Here is a 15,115-nt window from a genome sequence, read left to right as displayed (position 1 = left end):
GGCCTGCTCCCTTAGGGAACTATTCCAATAGATATTTTCATCTTATAGGAAGCAGTGATCTGGCAGTACACTGACCTAGGAATGCACTTTACAACCTAAAGAAATAATGAGATACAGTTTTTACATATATTTTCACTCTTCTGCGTTTATGATGTTTTACTTTGTTAGCTCCTTCAGGGTAAGAAATACCTATACTGAACTCAGTATGTTAAAATGTATAGATGTGTTTCAATGAATAAAAAAGCATCTCACATTTGCATAATTAATGCAAACTCCTTTATCAAGTGAAGGTTGTTCTCTAGAACTTCATGCCAGGTCTACCCTCACCTACCCAGATAAACAAGGTAAGTAAGTCTGCACTAGCCAATGAGGCTCACTCAAAGATCTAACCCCTTCCTTCATGTTCCTCTGTAGGGCCCCACAAATCACAATGCAAAAGGAGTATCTACATATTACTGCTTCTCTGATTCAGGACACCTTTCCTAAGAATCAGTATCAGAGCAAAACATGGAATGAAAGGTTGCTCTGGTGAAAATAAAACATATGGTTTACAGGTTTTCTTTCAGCACTGCATGAAATACAAAATATAACTGACTTTGTAAGTAATGGGGCTTGAACATGCCATAAATTGGATCAAAATAAAGTATATTCATACTGCTAAATTATTAGATCACTATGAAAGTAACTTTGACTTGATGCATTTACACAACCATGAGCCTCATGATTCTTAATGTGCACATACCCAGATGAAGTAGACTTACTCTTGTTCTCTTTGGCTACTGAAATGCAGCTCTGATGACTCTGTCACTAAGTGGCTGAGTAGGTCTAAAATTGTCTCCCAATATTCCATCACAGCCTTCCACAAGTTCTGCTCCCTTAACATGTGTCCTCAGCCTCCGAAATTCTTCAATCTGAAAAAGAGAAAACAGATGACTCATTTACCAAACATTAACAAGGTTGAAGTTTGATAAATGACTTGTTTATATGCATAAGTAACAAGTCTTTTAAAATGTAAGCTTCCAAATGAAAAAGCAGACTTAATTCTTCCAGCACAAAGATACTAGACACAAGTCCTGTAAGAGAAATGAAGACAACAGAAATAAAGAAATCAAGCTGTCCAAACAACCCAAAGACCCACTGAACCCACTACATTTGCGAATACGACATACTTCTCTCAAAAACATGTATGCCCACCAGTAGCCAAATTAAGAAAGAGTAAATGATCTTAAATGATTCCCAAGTGCATATTTAATTACTGAACTTTGGTGTTAGTATATGCTAACATTTGATATCAAATTTGTTAGGTGGAGATTTGCCCCATCAAAAGACTGCTGCTTATGTCACCCTTTGAAAAGCAGAAGTTCAAACATTGCCTCCGATTTTCCAAACGTTTACACTCAAATTCTTCCCTTAGAAATGTCAATATTTAAGCTCACCTCCTCTCTTACGTGGCTTCTCCAGGGCTGATGGCGTCTCTGATGGCTTCTTCTGGTGCAGAGGCTCCTACAGAAGCTCCCGAGAAACCTTTCCACCAGCCACACTGCTGGAATTTTGGCCATATCTGCAGCACTTAGGAATGCAGCCAACCAGACATGACCCTCTATTCATCAATTAAAGTTAGAGACAGGCTTGTTCCCCTTTAGTATTTGATTTACTGAGAAAACTTTTGGTTGCTTATTTCATTTTAATGCTGTAGTGTCAGCAGGCAAGGGCAGTCTCTATGGATCTGGGCAGACAGATAAAGGAGAGTCCCAGAGCCCTCAGTGGATTGGTCAGGCTTTAATGCTTCCTCAGGAAGCCAGGTACACCAGGCAGGGAGGCTGGCAGAAGTCAGGCAGGCAGGAAAGGGGGCTTCCCAGCCACTCCTCCCCCCAAGAAATCCTAGAGATATTAGGGTGCCCATGAACCCCCTGAAAAACATGTAAAATTTTATTTGTGTATTTTCCTAAGAAAAGGTTCCCTGATTCCAAAAAAGTTGGATTTTAATTCAGTCTACTTATATACATAATAGGAAATAGAGCTGAGGGGGCGGAAATTAAATGATTTGTTAGGTTACAATTCAGGTTAGAAATCGGACCCAAGGTTTTATTTTTCCGTATCTCCAAATATTCTCTTGATTTCTGCAGCTGGGTTAAGCCTGGTACAACAGTGATTTATATATATATATATATATCTCATATCTACATTCAGCATTTATAAAGAAATGTTAATTACACAAACTAGTAGCTGTTCAGTTAGCTGTTTAATCTACATAGTATTTTTTTTATTAGACTTTCTCACATTCTTAGGACTCAGTGACCAGAATGGGAAGCACCTATTATTTGCTGAATCTGAAAAATTTCTAGAGACAAGCCTGCATAATTCCCTGTATTTGTGAAATGTAAGCTTACTTAGATTTCCTAAGGATGAAGTTCAAAATACTCGGTCAATCAGAACCCCATGCTTTTTCCAAATACAAATATATAAATATGAAGAAGGTCATGCGTTTTGCATCCAGGAACGAGCTTGCTTCCTGGCTCCACCATCTAAGACCCAAACTACGTCATCTCTTTACACTTTAGCTTCCCTATGTGTGCAACAGAGATGACAATAGCAGTAGTCAAAAGAATGGTGTAAGAAGTAAATAACATAGTTCATGAAAATCACTTAGCATGATTCCAAGCTCAAAGAAATACTACCACAACTTTGAAGTCAAACCATTAAGATTTTTTGAGATATATATTTAGCTACAATTTTTTTGTTTGAGTGACTTGATCAATTTTCCAAACATGACTGCCAACTTATATAAATTTACTATTTTTTAAATTTTCTTACATCTTTGTTAGTTTTCAACAGGATTTTATTTCTCCCCTCAAGTGTAGTCCCTATAACAGTTCTCCCACCACCACAACACCCATGACCCATCACTAGAGTGCCTTGTGCTCCTCCTTCCCTTGCTTTGCTACAAGTTTATATAAAAAAGGTAGACTTGAAATAATAAACTAATTGACAGAGAAAACAGAGAGTGAGGGCCTCCTTAGTGAGACAGGGGTTAGAGTCTCAGTGCTATCAAGCTATCGCCAGCCACTGCAGCATGAGTTTGATCCCCGGCCAGGAAGCTGACACACATGGCGCAGCAGACCTCTCCTGTCTCATCTGCTGCTCCCTTCAGCAGTGTTTCAGTAGATCTGCTTATTCTGCTCCCAACTCTGTCTCTGATAAATCCTCTCACCATCCTGTCCGCACACACACCTCTGGCCTAGACCCCAGTTCTTATATTCATAAATAAATATATAGGTAGGTAGGTAGGTAGGTAGATAAATAAATAAAAGTAAATATTAAAAAAAAGAGAGAGAGTCATGTCCCCTAGCATTCACTTCCCATGTATTTGTATGTAACAGCTACAATTAGAATCTCCAACTGGATCACTTATGAGTTATAAACTAAAACATTACAATCTAAACATATTTTAAGAAATACTTCATTTTTATGTATTTTGAATAATTCTTAAAACTAAATTAATTTATAGTTACATATTCTGCATTGAAAACAAATCTTTCAAGCCCCCCATCTCAGTGGAGCACATTCTATAAAAACAGATTCTTCTAGAAAAGATGATGTAAATCGACAGCCAGTCTGTCTCAAATCACCACATTTTTGGAGAGAACCATTTCACTTGAAATGTTTTTCTCTGATCATAGCAACACTTTGAAGACTTCAAACATCAACAGAGATTGAGGGAAAAACACATCTTTTTGAAATGCCAATTTTTCTGAAGTAACTACCCCTCAAAACCCTTCACTCACTTCAAATGGTTTCAAGTACAGCCTGCAATAAGCCACATGGAAAAGAGAGACAGTGAGAAATGGGCAGAATAATATTTCTGGATAAAAGTCTTCAAAAAAAGTCAAATGTCAAGGCAGTACAGAGACTATATCACATTATCTCAGGGCATGTAATTGTATTGATTTTTAATGCTACTCTGCTTACTGATGGTACTGTTTTTTAACCAATTTGAAAGAGAGAGGGGCCAGAGGTAAAACAATTCAATGACAAATCATTATTTTTCTGAAGGCATTAACTTTGGATGGACACTGGGTTCAGCCCAACCCTCACAGAATCATGAACTAGATTATTCATTCAAAGGTCAGCTTTATGATAAAACTCAATAAAAACAAAGTAAACCACCTAGTCAAAAAATGGGCAGGAGAGCTAAAAAGATCCTTCTCCAGAGAGGAAATGCATGTAGCCAACAGGCATATGAAAAAATCAATAGTAATCAGGAAAATGCAAATCAAAACCACAATGAGATAAATCTACACCAGTAAGAATGGTACATATTAAAAAAAAAAAAAAAACTAGCAACAAATGTTGGCAAGGATGCAGAGATAAAGGAACTTTCCTACATTGCTGGTGGGAATACAAACTAGTCTAACCACTATGAAAAGTTGTGTGGAGGTTCCTCAAACTGCTAAAAATGGACATGCCATATGATCCAGGAATTCCACTCCTAGGTATCTATCTACCCGAGGAACACAAAAACATTAATTCAAAAGGACACCTGCACCCCTAAATTTATTGTAGCACTATTTGCAATAGGTAAGCTATGGAAAACAACCCAAATACCCCAAAATAGATGACTGGATCAAGAAGATGTGGTATATATACAGAATGGAATATTGCTCAGCAGTCAAAAAAGATAAACTTATGCCATAAACATGTATAGAGCTGGAAGGGATCATCCTCAATGAAATAATCCAGAAAAGAAAAATACCAGATGGTTTTAGATATAGAAGAATGTAGGGGAACCAAGTAAGGAATGGGGGTGGGGGAGTAATTATTAAAAAATAAACATCAAAATCAACAGTCAACTATAAACCAGAGACATTCTGCAGAGAGGGAAGAAAATGGGTTAAAACAGGGGTGAGAAAAGCACCCCTTCAGTGATCGTTCATGGGTGAACTGATGGTGGGAATTTCAAGGGGATGATAACTTACATGATAAAGCATACATTGTATAAGAATGAAAAATAATGTTAAAAATATATATAAACAATAAAAGTGTTAAACCATTTAACACTTTTTTAGCATTTTGTTGATTTTAAAGAAAATTAACAAAGGTCAGCTTTAAAACTTCTTTTGTTGAAATGTATTTAAAGGGACTTGACACTGTTTCAAGAACTTCAACTTGACACTGTTTCAAGAAGATCCCAAGTTCCTATGCACACCCTGTAACAGGTTTATTGTGACCTACATCTTATCTGTGTTCATGTTAAAAAGGAAAAAATAACATGCTAAAATCAGTATTCACATATTATGTTCTCTTCTGGCTTATTTCACTGAGCATTTCCCTTCCAACTCTATCCTATGCAAATTCTTTCAAAAAAACTGAGAAAGAAGGAATACTACCAAATGCATTTTATGAAGCCAACAGTACACTAATACCAAAACCAAACAAAAACAACACACACACAAAAATCTAATCTCCCTAATCAACACTGATGAAAAAATCCTCAATAAAATCCATAGAATCCAACAATGCATCAAAAGGATAATAGACCACGACCAAGTGGGATTTATTCTAGGGGCAATGAGGATTTTAACAAGCCCATAGGAGATACTGCAGTACACTCAAGTTTGAGAATCGCAGATACAGAAAAAATGTATCACAAATGTTCCAGATCATTTGAAATCATTTTCAAAAATAATCATGATATGTATTTGGTCTTTATATTAACAGCCCCTCAGGTCTCCTATGGCTCACAAACAAAGAAAAGCCTCTGCTGAGTCCTCTGATCAGACTTTCTCAGCCACTGAGAACCAGGGGTGAGTCCAGACCCCAGGTGTCCCACATGGACAGCTGGGCTGGTGGCACCATCAGAGCCCAATTTTTCAACACGTGGAAAATCATGGAACAGAAAGGAAGAAGAAAAGGCAAAACTAAGAAAAATTTTTAATGAAAACAAAAGAAAAAATAAAAAATGGCTTTCAGAGTTCTATATCCAGACAATGAAAAACATAAATATATTTACATTCCTTTGTTTCACTAGTACTCCCTGAAGTTGAAAGAAAAAGGGGGAAAATGCAATTTGAGAAAATAATTAAGAAACAGAAGTATAAAAGAAAGTAAAACTTAATGACCAATCTATTTCTCTTGTGTTCATGCTATGTGTGTGCACATGTATTTGTACATATACCACTATATCAAATACCACATTTTATCAATTCTGAATCATGTTCACATTTGGGAACTGGAAAATCAGAATATTTCTTAAAATTTCTCTTGTCAGACTTGATAAAATTGGGGAGTTTTATTCTGTTCTTGGAATCTCATATTCAAATATAACAATCCAGCTGACAAATAAATTAATTTTCACTTCCTAACGCTCACACCACTGTTTATCTTAAAGTAACAGTTACAGAAACAACAAACAAAATAAAATTACATTCACTCAGATTGGTCATATTTTCTACTAAGATATAGTATACTAACCAGAAATAATAAGAAAAATTCAAATAAGCAGGGTCTTCCAGTACATATTCGAGAGTTTACAGTACTCAGAGAGTTGTAAATGGTTCACAATAGGTTTAACACCACATTTCAGTAGAAGATACTATTCCTTGAATCCAGCTGCTGTGCATGTCATAGGAAAGACATGATTTAGAGCTTTTATTGATGCTGGCACAGATGCCATTATCCCATGGCAGCTGATGTGTTTCAGATACCAATTGTTCCCATATTATCCAGCAGCTTAATTATACACATTAATCCTATGGTATAGGAGGAAACTTATTTCTTCAATCAAAATTTCAAAATTCTCAATATAATCAGCTATGTAGAGAGGCAGCAGTTCTTTTTGTTAATTTACTCATCTGTCTTCCTCTCCTTGTATCCTCTCCTCCCTTTTCTCTTCCTCTTTAACTGCTGGTCTAGATTGTAAAATCTCATCTTTTCCCCTTACTTACCCTCATTTTTATTGCCCTCTATGGACCTTCTATGTTTTTTTTTTCTCTGAAACTACATGACAACATATGCCTAAGCATGTGTGTGTGTGTGTGTGTGTGTGTGTGTGTGTACATTAACTTCTCTGCCCTCTGAACAGATGCTATTATGGAGTTATGTGTTAATAGCATCTTAATCTTTTTACTACAGCTAATTGAAAAGTCAATGGTAGCTGGGATTACAACTTTCAGTAAAGATCCCTACAGTTTTGGGATTCCCTTTAGGAAAAGACAGCTTATTTCCCAGTAATCAAGGAACATGACTTAGTGAGTGAGGCTAAGAATTTGTCAAGGGCTCCTTCAGAAAGACTATACAAATCAAAGTCCCCTTTGAAACTAGTCATACTTAAAGATACAATGACTTGCCTCTGGATTTTAGGCTAACACTGGTAAACATTAGAGTTCATGTTTACAGAACATCAGTAAACATTCACAATCTAGTTCAACATTAACATCTGCAATGCCTTGCTAGCAAGAAAATACTTAGAATTCTAAGTGGCATTCAGAATTGTCTTTTGTGTGGCTCAACAAGGTTAATCCCGGCTTTTAATAAATAAATGTATTGTGGTCATTGAGAAAATTTTTTTCACTGAAAGCTTTGTTCTATATTTAGGAAATTACCCCTAAAGTAATGATACATGAATGTGAATGTGAATGTGACCAGAGGCCCTTAGTTGCTTCTACTTTATTGCTAAGCCTGAGACCTTTCCTTGTGGCTAAATTCCATAACCACTTTGCAGCCCTTTACTTACTGTCTGTGCCGAATCTGAAACTCTTCCTCTCTTTACTCCCTTCATCTTGAGTCTCACACTTCCCTTGAGTTCTAGAGATCACATTTATCTCTGACTTGTCCCACTTTTTACATTCCCCAGGGACAACTCTTCTAATGCACATGTTCCTTACCTGTAGCTACTCCCCAAATCCTCTGCACCACTTCAATCACCACTATACCCTTTCCTGCATGTATCAAAAGCATTTGCAAATCTTAGTGTTTACAACCATAAAGTCGTAACATTCTACACAAAGAACACTCTTCGTTTTTAATTCCCTGCTATGGTAAAAAGCAATGCCTTACATTCTGTGCACTCACCAGTCTACCCATTTAGTCTAAATCTGTATCCTTAACATTAAATTCATTAGATTTCTCATTTCTCCACCTTCTCCTTCACTACCCTAACTCCCAATATTTTTCAGAATGATTCTTTGGATCACCCTTGCCCCTCCAGTCTGGGTGGCTTCTTCCCTATGTGTCTCTGGAGTACCTTTCTTGTCTTAACATAGCTGAACAATAGCCTATCTTCCCAACTCTATGGTGAACTTTTTGAGGGTGAAGACAGTGCTTTAATCTCTGCATCCTCTCTACCCAGCTGGCACTTGAGAATAGTTTCTTACAAGAACAAACAGATGAATGAACAAATAAAGCAATTCAGATTTGCTATATTAAAAATATGAAGGCCCAAAGGTAATATGATCAAGGTTTATGAAACAATGAAAGGATGGAGAAGCTAAGTAGGGAATATTTAAAACTAATCCTTAGAAAAAGGAGAGAAAACTGTTAAATGTTGAAATAGGAGTTAAAAGATTTACAGACAAACAAAAGAAGGTTTTTACTAGGTAGTTAGTAAACTTAAACTTCTTGTAAAATGATAAAGGGTATAGTAAAAGCTTGAAAAACGGAAACGTGGTTTATTTAGAGTTTTGTCCAAGTGTTTTAAGGTTGATTATGAAGAGAAAATACTGCCTTCTAGAATAAATTCCTTAGAAGGATCCCCAGAGTACAGGAGACATTTGCAGTACCTTTCTTGTAATAATATCAAAATCATTGTTTAAACACATCAGAATGATGTCACCTCATGCTCCAACAACTAACATTCCAGCGACAATTCACCTCAGTGCCCCCATATAACAAGTACTAGCATTTAGAGCACTGATACAGAGAACAAGGTGTGAGGGAAGTGACCAAAAGTCCAGAAATTTCCAAACCATTGTCTTTAGACTCTTCACCTCTTTCCATACAGAATCTTCTTGTGTAAGCCAAGAATTACAAAGCCCACATGTGACTTACAGAAATAACCAGTGTTCTTACTTTATATTTGAGACGTTTTTCCTCTGTGTGCCTGGAAACACCCACAAAAAGGAATATCAAGACTACTCAAAAGTCAGCTGTTTCAGTGACTTCAACTTACTCCGTAAAAACAAACTCCTAAAATACAGATCCTAAACGATAAATGGATTTTGTTCAGGCTAGCTTGACCTTTCAATTGTTTTTCACTGCTTCATGACATTTAACTTTCATCTGAAAAAATGTGGCTGAACTAAAGGAAGTTACATAAACATAAAACAGACACTTGCCTTTTTTAGAAACAACATTTTAACCTTTAATTCAGAACTTCACACAGAAATATTTAATGTATTGTACGCACCTGTAGCTGGGATATGGTTAAAGGATATCGGAATAATATCCAGGTAACACCTTCACTGCAAGGTGGAATGGTAAGAGAGCCTTCATACACCCAGTAATCCCGAAGCAGAGGATCTGTGCAACCACAGGGACATGGCACAGAAAGACAAGTTAATTAACAAAAGTTAGAGTGTTCCAGCAATTATTTTCATAATTACAATGTGTCCCAACAATGATATCATACTAATGTCTTTTTTAACTAAAGTCTCACATATGTATTCCTAAGCTAACATCATGGAGAAAATAATCAGTGGAAAACATGATTAATCTTCTATTTGTAGTGATTTCTATCAATGCATCACTATAAAAATGCAAATCAAGATAGTTAATAAGGAGTACACACAAGATTTTTTTTATTTATTTAATGGAGGAGTAACCCGACTTATTCTTACCTAATGTTTATTGACTTAAACATGTGAGTTATTAAGCACTTTACATGAACTCATTTAACCCTCATTGAGTCCTATTAGCAGCCCTAATTTTTCAGATGGCGAAACTGATCAGAGAGGGTTATATAATTTGCCTAAGGTCACTCAGCTAATAATTTGCAGAACCAGTATTCAAATTCAAGTAGTCTAGCTTCAATACCTCTTTTTTCAAGCATTCCATTCTAGCTACCTCCTTTATTCCTCCATAGAAAAATATCATAATCATATTATGATTCGATGGAATTATATATACATATATAAAATAGTCCAGTTATATACACAGTTCATTTCATGCTATCAGATGATCTCTTACCTGGTAATAAAGTGTTAGGATTAAAGCAAGGTATTGTTTTGGACTTCCCCTGAAAAAGAAAAAGAATTACTTCATCTTAACATACAAGTTCCAAATTGCATCAATGAATTAAAAATGTATTAGTGCCACAAATCCACACAAAAGTCTTTCTTGAATGACATCATGAAACCCTCATAGAACTGTATCCTCTGTCTTTTATTGTAGCAAAAGTGTGTTAATTCCAACAAAGTTCTCCTTCTCTGAGTCTATGGCTTTTTTCTTTGTTACTACAGTTCATTTTTTCTCATAGTTCCTGGTGTGAAATGCAACAGCTGTCTGCCAACCGCCTTTTTGTCCCATGACAGCTACTTTTCTGACTCCCACTTTTCCTTTTCAGTTAACACATTCACACAACCAGAGAACTGGACCCTGGTGTAAAATACCGAAACCCTTCCAATGACTTCCTTCTGCTGCTTTGAGCTCAGCTCCTAACCTTCTTGCTTTATAACCTGCTTCCCAATTCCTTGTTTTATACCATGTAGATTTGGTAACTCAGCTATAGGATCTATTCTAGATGTTCTTCTTCTCCAGAGAAAAGAGACCTGACACTCAAAAGAAGACATTCAATGTCATTCAACACTAATCAAACTAGATTTTGATTTCAAGGGAAATACTGGTACCCTTACTCAGTGATTCACACTTATGATCACTATTTTAATAGTGCAATGCCAGTTGCTCAAGTCCTAGAGGCAGACCAATCTATCATGATAGCTGAATATCTCATGTAAGGGTCTATTAATGCAGATATAACAGGGAACGTCCATGCACAATTTCTCCTCCTAGGGACTATTTGACTATAGACTGAGGCTACCACAGAAGTAAGGGAGGAGGAGGAACAAGGGAAAGGCAGGGAGGGGCCGCAATGGCTTGTGCTGGTGGGCTACGGCAGTCTTGTTGTGCAGTGTGATAACAAAGGGGGAGCGCCTTCTAATGCACAAATAATGATGTAAAACAATGTTATAGCAAAAATGAAATAAGGGCCCTCCCTGGTGGCCCAGTGGATTAAAGCGCAGCTCTAGGAAACAAGCCGGAGTGGCTTCAGCTCTCGTTTGATTCCTGGCCAGGGAGCTGACCCACCATAGCACAGCGGACCTCTCCTTCCTCGCCTGCTGCTCCCCTCAGCAGTGTACTTTGTTGATCTGCCTGTTCTACTCCCACTCTATTTTCTGTAACTACTCTCATCCCCTGCACTTCTGGCCTGTACCCCAGTTCTTATATGCATAAATAAATGAATCTTTAACAAATTTTTTAAAAATAAGCTAGAATTTCTTCAAAAAATGATTTTTTTAAATGAATCCAGCTTATTTGCCCCCTACTACCCTCTTATATTCCATAGTCTCTAATATATTAACTGAGGAAACAAAGTAAAAATTTTCAACCCATCCTATTGGTCAAATGTGAGTCAAAGTGTGTCCCTGGTCCCCTTCTGCTAACTTCTTTTACCAGATTGTGCTTTCTCTTAGTAGCTGGGTTCATTCTGAGCCTACTCAGGAGATCTTCAGCAGAGGTTCTTGCTTGGTTCAAGAAGCCCTGGCTTGTGCATATATAAACCTAATTGGCCTTCATTGCCAGATTGCTTTTAGTCTTGAGGCATAGGATTTTTTTTTATATATTGCCAATTGCCATACAGGACTAAATTACTGCCCCTCAAGGCCATTCTGATTCAGTTGCTTCAATGTTAGCCTAAAAGGTACTGTTTTATAACAGAACTTAGTTTCCTAGCAATGCTGAGCTGAATCATACAATCATATGGTCATATCAATCTAGATCATCTTCTCTGGGATATTATCTTATGTGTATTTTGTTTGTTTGTTTTTTTACAATAAATATCTTGAAGAATGGTTGTCATAATTTTTATCTGTTTCATTTTCACAACTTTCTCATAAACAATAGGTATAAAGTTCAACTCAGCAGTTCTGAGTTGTTCAAATCCTACACATCCCCAAGAAAGACCTGTCTTCAAGATTGGCCTTGGTTGATTCCTGGGTGGTAACCTCTAACCCTCTGGAACAATCTGCCTGATAAGAGTGTTTTTGTATGTCTCAGGCCTTGAGCCCTGCTAGACTCGTTTGACCAGAGAAGTTTATCTTGACAATATGATTTATGATAAAAGCGTGGTTTTGCTGGGACTTTGGGACTGTGGGAGAAGAGGCAGAGTCAAAAGGAACAAGAGGTAGCTTGAAGCAGGAGTCAGATTAGCGAAGGCCAGTCACAAACACTATCTCCTTATGTAACTGATTCCTAATGAAATCCCTGGACACCAGGCTCACATGAACAGCCCTGGTTGGTAATACTTTGTACTGCTGAGAAAATGAAGTACCTTCCCCCTGACTCTCCTTTAAAGAGACACCTAGAAACTTGGTTCAGTTGTAGGAACATTCTATCCTAGTGAATGCCACCATTGATATTTTATGACCTCCACCCCCACCTCCATGCCAAAGAGATCCAGGCACTGAGGACTACAACTTCTAAAATGCCATCTGACTTCCTAAAGGGGTGGGGGAGGAAGGGGTTTGCCAGGCACTACGGGTGGAATTGAACAGCCATGTTTGGTATAAAACTGAATGCACGTGGGTTTGCCTTCTCTTGCTTTCAGCTTGTACCTCGGGATCAGCTCACATGATGTTACCAGTACCACATATTGGTCAATTAATCTCTCTCTGTTTTCCCTCTTCTCATTCCCCCTTGTACATAAACTTTTTTAATAACTTTATCCATATGGCTGCTTTTCAGTCTAGTCCTGACTTCTTAATTAAGTATGCAGGAGAGCACTTAGGATCCCTTTTTATTCCTGGTGTTGCCTGTTAACACTTTTAGCTAATCATTGAGCCTGAGGGTAGTTGTAAGGATGTCTTACAGAGCCACTACTTTCATTCTCTTTTAAATAATAACTTACCTTATACTGTATATCCTGGAGAATTTCAGTCACAGCTTTTAGGCCCACATGCTCTTTTCCTATCTGAAATATATAAACCACAGACACAAATTTTTAAATACTTAGGTTTTTTAAAAGATTTCTTTTTTTTTTTTTATGCACACAAGACTTGGGATATAGACCTGAGGTGCGGGGAGTGAGAAGACTCACTGGAAACAGTAGGTAGCAGAACAGTTTACCTGATTGTCCTTGAATAATTAAATGACCTTTTTATTAGTTATTATTAAAAAGTCAGTATCAACTAAAATCAAATGAAGTTACAACAGAAGCTAGTACTATAAAGTATTATGTATCTTCTAAGACATTTCTAAGAATTCATTCTAAATTCATCTTGCTGTGTATAGGTATCACCTACTGTAGAAGTAGCAAATAATACAGTAAAACTGCAGTACAAGCATTTCAAGGATATTGTTGAATTTAAATTACGATCACTTGCCCAAATTTTACATCTTTCAAATTTTACATTTAGAATTCCTGGATCATTGTTATGAAGGCATTATTTATGTTAAAACTTTATTAACATAGAAAAGTGGCATGTGTGTTCATATCTGTCTCCAAGGTCAGAATATTCCTTACTTATGACTGTACATAAAGCTAATGTTTGTTCTTAAAAATATGCTGTTCATAGTTTTCTATTTTAAAATTACATGTCATTATGTAGTTTATAAAATGCTCTGAAAGATTTGACATTGAAAAGTAATCTGATATTAAGTATTCTTGACATTAACTTTTAAACTTATAAGTATAATCTGATTTCCATTTTTCAACCAAGTTACAATGAAAATGTTCTACATGCTTGTAGAGGATAATAATAGTAGAGATAATTTACAACCCTGGTATCATTTGCTTTATGTCCTCCACATAAATTTTTTGGAGATGACCTCTAAAGAGCTAGATAGAATGCTGCCAATATGTCACATTTTCTCTCCCTCTCCCTGTGAACCAACTGTAAAATATGCTGGTGAAAGGGCATCAAAGAGGAAAAAGAGACAAGAAACTTACACAATTTAAAGTCAAAATGTTAAAAATAATCAAGATTGACCTATTTTTCAAGGGTTTAGGATTCCTGAGATAGGTTGTAAATACTAAAAAGGAATTCTCTGAAGTAAGAATTACCTAAGGTGAATTTACTCCTAAGTGAAAAAGCCCAAACCTTCAGAAAGAAGCCATCACCAAATCTTCAAAGGAAATGGGCCTTTCTTTGTTCTTAACCATGATGTTAAGCCATGGATGGATGCCTGCACCTATAGCTGGAGTCTGTGTTCATTTCATGTACCTCCTGTCAGAATATAACCTTTGGAAGATACATATCTGAGTGTTGTAAGGCCACATAATTTAGAGGTTCAGGAGCAAGGTCACTTAATGTTGGCTTCCTGAGTTCCAATCTTGACTCATTTTTTGCCTTGAGCAAGTTTATTTAACCTCTATGTTTTTTGGCTTCCACATTTATATGGTGGGTAGGATAAAAGTGATAGGGCTAATGATAAGATTAAATCAACAAAGAACTTAGAACTTACAATACAGTGTATTGTAATTCAATTAATACCGCCCACTATCATTCTTATCCAGCATGCCAAACATTACCAAATACGGATTTTTCACAGAGTAGAATTTAAGTGTTAGTACTGTCTACTACCTATAAAGATTCTTTACATTATGGGAAAAAGCTTTATGCCATGTAACAAATTCCAGCCCTTTATTTCTTACTAACAAACTCTCAAGGTAATGTTAATTTTCACTAGAGTGTGAAAGGTACCAGAACAGTACAGTGGTTCTCAGACTTAGCTACATACTGGAGTTTTACAAAACTATTGCTGCTTTGGTCCTATACCCAGAGATTGGGTTCACTCAATCAATATAGCATAGCATTGGATTTGCAATCTCTTCCCTTCTCTCCTTTGTGAAGTTTCTGTATAAAGTGGCAACAATCACCAAAACCCAAGTTTGGATGCTACTCTG

The 15,115-nt window shown here is 36.7% G+C and overlaps 1 protein-coding gene across 1 annotated transcript in view; it reads right to left on the bottom strand.

Annotated features, from left to right (window-relative positions):
- Positions 1-15,115, bottom strand: part of CA8 (carbonic anhydrase VIII) — a 91,044-nt gene that overhangs the window by 17,369 nt on the left and 58,560 nt on the right. The window contains exons 5-8 of the mRNA XM_012722833.1: positions 13,118-13,180; positions 10,183-10,231; positions 9,404-9,516; positions 762-911 (exon numbers count right to left, since the gene is read on the bottom strand). Of these exons, the coding sequence (XP_012578287.1) occupies positions 777-911; positions 9,404-9,516; positions 10,183-10,231; positions 13,118-13,180 (360 nt within the window). The 3' untranslated portion in view covers positions 762-776. The remainder of the gene's footprint in view (positions 1-761; positions 912-9,403; positions 9,517-10,182; positions 10,232-13,117; positions 13,181-15,115) is intronic.

This window comes from Condylura cristata, unplaced genomic scaffold (assembly GCF_000260355.1).
Source record: "Condylura cristata isolate star-nosed mole 26May11 unplaced genomic scaffold, ConCri1.0 scaffold00009, whole genome shotgun sequence".
Classification (NCBI taxonomy): domain Eukaryota; kingdom Metazoa; phylum Chordata; class Mammalia; order Eulipotyphla; family Talpidae; genus Condylura; species Condylura cristata.
This window is presented reverse-complemented; position numbering and strand designations above follow the sequence as displayed.